Source organism: Pyrgilauda ruficollis, unplaced genomic scaffold (genome assembly GCF_017590135.1).
Source record: "Pyrgilauda ruficollis isolate IOZ18807 unplaced genomic scaffold, ASM1759013v1 scaffold9, whole genome shotgun sequence".
Lineage (NCBI taxonomy): Eukaryota > Metazoa > Chordata > Aves > Passeriformes > Passeridae > Pyrgilauda > Pyrgilauda ruficollis.
Window position 1 is genome coordinate 9,152,668 of NW_024531043.1, and position 7,459 is coordinate 9,160,126.

Here is a 7,459-nt window from a genome sequence, read left to right on the forward strand (position 1 = left end):
GTGAGGAAGAACATCAGGGAGGTTTTGCAGGGTGGGAGAAGGCAGGAGGGATGAGGGTTGTGTTCTCTGGGATCCCTGCTCAGCTGAGCCAAGTGACTCCTCTGGGAGATGCTGCTCTGCCTGTCCCTTCTGTGCCCTCAGCAGATCTGGATTCCCTCTGTAATTCCCAGGAGAGGAAGCCTTGGGGCACCAGGAGCAGCTCCAGCCTGCTCTGCTCCTCAGGGAGATCCACTTGGATCCTGAAGATCCACTTGAAGCCTGAGCGCTTGGGAAGTGTTGTGTGCTCTAGCAGGAAACACAGAGAAGTGGAAGGAAAAGCCTGAGAGGGACAGGAGGGAGATTTGGCACAGCAGCAAAGCTCAAAGCGGATGGATGCTCCTGCCTGCTGCCATCAGGGATCCTGCACTGCAATCTGCTGAGCCGTCTGCCAGCCAGGAACAGCTGGGCTGGCTCTGCTCCTTCAGCTGCTCGGGCTGAATCTGCCCACCCAGCCCATGCCTGCCCACCCAGCCCTGTGCTGGTCAGGAGGGAACAGCACACAGAAAGCTCCCAGCCCACAGGGCGATGGCTGTGCTGGAGAAGATGCTTAAAAATGGGGCATTTTGAGCATCAGGGGATGAGGAGCAGCTGGGCCTGTCTGAGTGCTGCCAGGGGGGCTCATGGGGAGCAATTCCTGCCCTGCCAAGCTGGCTTTGTGCTTAAGGGGGTGAGGCATTGGTTTGCAGGCAGTTGGGCGGGATTTGAGCAGCACCCTCTGCCCTGGAGCTGCTCCTGGGAAGCTGCTGCCTTTGATGAATCAGTGCAGGCAGCTGGAAGCAATTCCTGAAATGGTTTGTGGATGTTCTGGCAAGGCTGATGGCTTCTGTGGGGAGCTTCAGGCCTGCAGCTGCTCCTGGGGATGGCTGGGGACAGTCTCTGCTGCCCTGGGCCAGGCAGCAGGGCTGGAACCCACAGATGTCCCCCACCAGCAGGCTCTGGGAGATGCTCCCTGTGCTCCTTGGCAGCCTGGGCTCCACTGACGTCACAGAATCCCAGGATGGTTTGGGTTGGAAGGGACCTCAAATATCCATTTGCAAGTCCCTGCCATGGGCAAGGATTCACCTACTAGACCAGGTTGCTCAGGGCCCCATCCAACCTGGCCAAATCCAGGCCTGGGAGGCTGTGATTGGTCAGGACAGAGTTTCCATGGGCTGGTTGTTTTTGAGCACTAGCCACACTCACTGTATCCCTGGCAAACAGGCCCGTGCCCCCTCCCACCCTGCAGCTCCTGCTCCTTCCAGGCCACTTCTCCCCACCAGCAGCCAGATAAGCAGGACCCAACCCCTCGGTGTTTGCTTGACCCTGGACTTGTTAGAGCAGCAGGCAAAGCCCATTCTGTTTTCAGCACAACTGTTTATTGATAATCTTTGCTTATCCACTGTATGAATGTTACCAACCTTTGGACAGAGCCAGCCTGCTTCCCCAGGGCCTGTGTCCAGGTAGCCAATGCGTGTAGAAATCATGCACTTCAGGTAGTCTGTAACAAGACGGCTGTAAAAAATATCTCAGATGTATTTGAAATCTCTGCCTTCTCTTGCAATCGAACCACTGAAAAGTCTGTAAAGAAGTTGTTGGGGGACAGGGCACAGAGGCAAAGGGTCCCCAGCCAGAGCTGTGAGCATCCACCACACACTGTGCTTTGGGGGGATGTTATAAACCAGCCCCCAGACCCCCAAGAGACCCTGGTGCTGGGGGACTTCAGGAAAAGCGTGGTGGTCCCTGGGTGGGCAGGACCTCAGGGTGGGGCCTCATTGTTCAGGCTGCAGAATTAACCCCCCTTGGGAAGCTGTCCTGTGGTGTCAGGTCCATGGGAGCTGCTGCTGTGTGTGCCTGCCCTGGCTTGAGGAAAGGAGAAGATGGAGCAGCAGAAGGAATGGTGACCTCCTTTCTTCCTACAGACAGACAAAACCCCCATTCTCTGTTTCCAAACAGCATCCCTGCCCCTGCAGGGCCTCCCAGCCAGGAGCTGGGAAAACTGAGGATTGCAGATAGAGCAAGGAAGGAATTTGGGCAATTGCTAACGCCCTTGGTCAGACTGAAGAGCACGACTGTGTGTGCTGTTCCCTCAGCAGGGTGGAGGTCGGGGCTCCTGCCTTGCTGGGCTGGTGATGGACTCTGCTCCCTGCCTGGCTGACAAAAGGGGTTTCTGAGGGCAGGAGGGCTGGGGAGCCCCAGCTGGCACATGGAGAAGGAAGCAAGAGCCCCAGGAGGGTTCTTTGTGAGCAGAGCTGTGCCCTGCCCAGCCCATCAGACCCAGCCTGGGGGGAGCACAGTGCCCGTGGCAGCCCCCAGTGTCCATCTGTCCGTCCATCCGGGACCGCAGCCGGGCAGGGCAGGCTGGTTGGCTGTTATGGTGGCTGTGTGTGTGTGTGTGTTGTTCCTTTGATGACCACGAGAAAAATTTTACATTACATTCAAACGAGCACCCTTGGGTTTGTTACTCTACTTCTGAACACCGCAAAACACAGTAGCAACAGAACACGACGGAGCAGGGGGGCAGCGGGGCCGAGGCGCCGGCGCTTGGAAAAGAATCCCTGAAGCCAACGATGGAGGAAGGAGATGGGTGCGGATACACGTCACAGTTTCCATTTACAAGACCCCCAGCAGGGAGCACCGAGGCCATGTGCCGGGAGAGGCCCCGGCCGAGCTGCCCTGAACCCACCAGGCCGGGCAGCGCCGTCATCGTCCCGGTGCAAAGATGAAGTCGAGGGCTTGACGCTCGGCCGCAGCCACATTGGGGTGCCACAGGTCCACCATGAACACCACGCGGGGACCTTCCTCCGGGGCACCTGGTGGGGGTGGAAGCACACAGTGAGGGTGGGGAGGCACCTCCCAAGTGCAACCCCAGTAAACAGCTGCTTACTGGGAACTCAAGGACATGAGGCAGGCTCTGGGTGCTTTGGGATTTGAGCATTCCTGAGGCAGGGCCTCCTTGCAGCTGCGTGCTGGGTCTGTGCAGGGAGCGGCTGCTGCGCCAGTCCGGCCTTCCTGGCCCTGCACGGAGCTGTGCTTCCCAATCCCACAGCAGGTTCGATGTGGAAGCAACAGCTTTTGTTCTCCCACTCTCTCCGCACGCTCCCCTGTGTAGAACAGCTCTGCCTGATGCTTTTATGCTATGGGCGACTAATGCCGGGTAATCTGGGAGAGCTGGAGCGAACAGCCTCCGTCAGCAGTGGAGGGAGGGACAATCCAACAATCCAGCGGGTGTGAGGCTGCTCCCCTGCTGGCCTGTCAGCACCGAGCTGCATTAGGGCCAGAGGAGGCCAAGGCCGAGCTGCATTAGGGCCAGAGGAGGCCAAGGCCGAGCTGCATTAGGGCCAGAGGAGACCGGGGCCGAGCTGCATTAGGGCCAGAGGAGGCCGAGGCCGAGCTGCATTAGGGCCAGAGGAGGCTGAGGCCGAGGCCGAGCTGCATTAGGGCCAGAGGAGGCTGAGGCTGTGGCACCACAGCTGGAGCCGCCCTGCAGAGCTTGGCAATGAAGGAAGCTGAGCTGCCATGAGGAGAAACAGTCAGCAGGCCCTGGGCTGGGCTGGCGCTGCTGTGACAGCACCGTGAGCAAGTCGGGATGGGAGCAAGCCATGGGCTGCTGGGGGACTCCAGGGGTGTGCCAGGAAAGGGGTGCCAGGATGCCCCAGCACCCTCAGGCAGAGGGAGGTGTTCATGGGGAGCCCTGCCATGCCAGGGACAGGAATGCTCCCACCTGAGGCAGGCCAGGGCCCTGAGCGCCCAGGACGGACCTCAGCCCTGCTGGGGCAGCAGAAGGGACTGGGCATGTGTGCCCCCCTGACTCATCCCCAGTCCCCAACACAAAGGGGACACCATGATGCCCCACACACTGAACTCACCTTCGTGGAACGCTGTGTGCAGGAAGGAGTCGTCGAAGAGCAGGCACCGACCCTCAGCCCAGCACTGAGGTTCGCCCCCCACCACCAGTTCACAGTTGCTGGGCGTCTTCAGACCTTCAGGCACAAAGAGACAGGACAGGGAGGGTCAGGCCATGCCGAGTTCCCTGTGGTGGGGCAGCAGGGAGCAAACTGAGCTCTGTGTGAGCCCCACGCTGCTGCTGAGGGGCTGCTCTCCTGCAGGGAGTGACCTGAACCCCAAGCCTGGAGCAGCTCAGCACCCGCCCCACTCCCTGTCTGCTCCCTCTTGCCTTTTCACTGTTCCCAGCAAGCTCAGCACTGCAGGCACTACTTTCATATCTGGAACAGCTTCGCAGTCCCCAGAGCCCATAGCCCTGAGGTGTGCACAGGGAGCCAGGCTCCCAGGATATTTTCCAACTTCAGGACCAAAGGCAGATCCTGCCTGCTCCTTCCTCCAGTCCTGCAGTGATGACCCTGTCCCAGGCAAGGCTGGGGGAGCAGAAATTGTACTGGGGCTGGAAAATGGGCTCAGTTGTGGCTCTGCCACAAGCTCCCCAGGGACCTGCCCCATGCCTCAGTCCCCATCACAGGTGCTGCCTCAGGGTGACCCATGGGGCTGCAAGGACAGAAATCTGGGGGGGTCACAAAACACTCATGGGGAAGCAGCTCTGTGAGGGCCACATGAAGGACAATCTTAAAAATAAAATGGGTCTTTTCTTAAAATACCAGCACAAACCAAGGCAGTTTGACAGGGGTTGATCCCATCACCTCCTGCAGCAGGACTGTCACCCCTCGCAGTGCTGGGGACGCTGGAGCTGCTGCAGAGCCATCCTGCCCCAAAGATGAGGCCGTGGTGGAGAAAAGGGTCAGGGCTCACGTGGCTGCTGAACAGTAACGATGCAGCAAACGAGCAGGACAGATCCAAGAGCGATGCCAAACCCAGTGAGCGCAGCAGGGACTCCCAGCTGCCCGGCAAAGCTGGGACTACAAAGCTGCTGTTTCAAAGGCTGCAAAACCCAAAGCCATTTCCCTGCACAACAGCCTCAGCTGGAGATGCTGGAACAGGGAAGCTGAGCTGCTGGGGGATGCAAGGAGGGAGCAGTCTGCTGCCCTTCCATCCCACCTGCACCCTCAGGATGCTGCACTGGCCCATGGAAGATGCCTGTGACTGGAGTAAATCCTCGGGAGTGACTCGCCCCACTGATGGCCGTGCTGGCTTTGCAGATCCAACTGCCTGAAAAGGCAGGCTGTGTTTTAAACCCATCCATGCCCTGGGCACAGCAAGAGCTGTGTTCCCAGCACCAGGATGGGGGTGCCAGTGTGCCCCCGGCCCAGTGCAGAGTCCCAGCAGAAGGACAAGTCAATGACCCGTGTCATTCCTCTGCCCAGGGCGTGTGCTCCAGGTGTGCTACCTGAGCCCACTCAGAAATCACTGGCTCCCCCCAGGAACCTCTCCCAGCCCCTCAGGAGGAGGACACATCCCCGAGTGCCCCAGAGAGAGGCGTCAGTGACAGAGGCTTCCTCCTGGCACCAGCAAGGGCAGCCCCTGGGATCAGCTCTGAAAACAATTCCCATTCCAAACAAATGGCCAGCACTGCCTGGGTGTGTTTACCCGAGCTGTTGGCTGAACAGGCACGGTTGGTGTTTGCCAGCCGGGCCCGTGCGGTGCCTCCCCCGGCACGGTCGGTGCTGTGCCAGCCCAGCCATCTGTGCCGTGTGGGCTCTCCCCGTCCCTGCCCGCCGAGCAGGGAGCACTGTGCCACCAACCCAGCACCTGACCCACCACAGGGGACACCCCAGGGGACACTCTGCCCTCACTTGCAGCTTTGTAAACCCCAAAGCAGCATCTCTGCTCCCATCCCCCCATGTCCCATGCAGAGCACCCAGGAGATTCCAGGAAAGGGGAACTGCCAGTGGGACAACACAGTCCTGGAGCAGCGCCCCAGGCTGCCCCACATCCCAGGATGGGAAAGGGACCAGCCTGCAGAGAGGGGGATGTTCAGAGACTCCTATGTAAAATCAGCCCTGTATCACACACCAGCAAGAGTCCATGGCCCTGGGTCAGCAGGAGGAGGAGGTGAAACCCTCCTGCTACTGATCTGGAGACCCTGGGGATGTCAGGTACCCAGAGACCGAGCACCGCCAAAGCCCCCAAAACCTCCCTCAGGCCAAAGCAGAGCAGGTGTCTGAGCCCCAAGAGCACGGGGTGCCAGAGACTTTTTTGGGGCTCCTGCACCCCGGCCTGGCTGCTGCCCTCCACGCCCTCCCGACACACGAACCATGGCGCTGGACACTCACCGAGGTGGCAGCGGATGCGGATGTTGGTGGGCCCGTAGTGCTCGGCGATGACGGTGCCCGGGCTCAGCACAGAGATGCAGGCGTTCCCAAAGACATTGTTGCCAATGCAGGTACGGAGGCTCCCGAGCAAGCGGTACGTCCGTGGGCATCTCCGGCAGTTCCTGGGCACGCACATGCCCTGGTTCACCAGGTAGAAGGTGAACCACTCCCCGCTGGGCGTGCTGTTCATTTTCCATCCTTGCGGGAGGCTGCAGTTTGAGAACGCCTTGTACAGGGTCTCAAACTCACACAGGATGGTCTGGAAGTTGCGCTCCAACAACTCCACGTCGTGCTTTTGAGCGTCCCGGGAGAAGTAGGGCGTGGTGGGCAAGTCGGGCAGGAAGAAGACTTCTGGCTTCTGGATGGAGGGCCGGCTGTTGAGGTAGCGGCCCTGCTCGCGGATGCCCTTGTGGATCCTGCCCATGCCGGACCAGGAGTAGCGCTTGGCATACTCCTGCAGGTTGTGGTAGAGTTTCTGGTTGAGGCCGTCGTGGTGCGAGCAGCGCACGCACTCGGGCGACTGGCAGTACACGAACCCGTTCTGCACCCCGTTGGCCTCGGCACTCTGCATCAGCGCGTTCACCGTGGCGTAGGCGCGGGGCTGCTCCCGCCCCACGTGGTAGCAGTACCACACGAAGAGGACCAGCAGGCAGGCGACGGCCACCAGAGCCGTGGCGTCGCAGTCGCGGAAAGACTGGATGCCCGTGGCAATGAAATCCCGGAGTCCGTCCAGGGACCAGCTCCAGTCCATCAGCCACTCCAAAGACATGGTGGTGGTGCTGGGAGCGTGCAGCGGGGCCCGCCGGTCACTGCTCGTGGGGCTCAGGGGCACCCACACCATGCAGCCGGGCCGGGGCGCGGCGGGAAGGGGCTGCCATGGGCGAGCGGAGCAGCAGCTCTGCCCTGCACTCCCCGGAGCTCTGCATTGGCAGCGGTGCCCGGCAGCACCCCCGGGTCAGCAGCCACGTGGCTGGAGGGTCCCCGCCGGTGTTCCTGGGCCCATCATCCTGAAAGGCAGTGCTGGAGGGAGGGTCTGGGGAGAGAAACCCAGAGGTGTTAGGGAGAGGGCTGCTGGGATCAGTGCACAGGATACAGCTGGAGCTGTGTGCTGGGAGTGTGTGGGGCACTGGCTCCTCAGGGAGGGGATGGTGGATAAGGAGCCCAACATCAGCCCATGTTGAGTAAATCCCCCAGTGCTCTCAACAGCATCTTCCACAAAT

General features: G+C 60.5%; 1 protein-coding gene across 1 annotated transcript; it reads right to left on the reverse strand.

The window, feature by feature from the left end:
* Positions 1–2,716: 2,716 nt before the first annotated feature.
* ASPHD2 (aspartate beta-hydroxylase domain containing 2) lies at positions 2,717–7,080 on the reverse strand. Its single transcript, XM_041488360.1, has 3 exons — positions 6,201–7,080; positions 3,885–3,998; positions 2,717–2,828 (listed from the first exon to the last, which is right to left on the reverse strand). The coding sequence occupies exons 1-3, from the start codon at positions 7,078–7,080 to the stop codon at positions 2,719–2,721; spliced, it is 1,104 nt and encodes a 367-aa protein (XP_041344294.1). The 3' UTR covers positions 2,717–2,718.
* Between the last annotated feature and the right edge of the window lie 379 nt (positions 7,081–7,459).

What these genes read in the sequence shown, in the direction of transcription:
- ASPHD2 (XM_041488360.1), bottom strand. Translation starts at nt 7,080, where the DNA reads ATGGTGTGGGTGCCCCTGAGCCCCACGAGCAGTGACCGGCGGGCCCCG. An exon ending in CCGCATCCGCTGCCACCTCG is followed by an intron (nt 3,999 to 6,200) that starts GTGAGTGTCCAG and finishes TTGTGCCTGAAG; the next exon opens with GTCTGAAGACGCCCAGCAAC. An exon ending in GCACACAGCGTTCCACGAAG is followed by an intron (nt 2,829 to 3,884) that starts GTGAGTTCAGTG and finishes CACCCCCACCAG; the next exon opens with GTGCCCCGGAGGAAGGTCCC.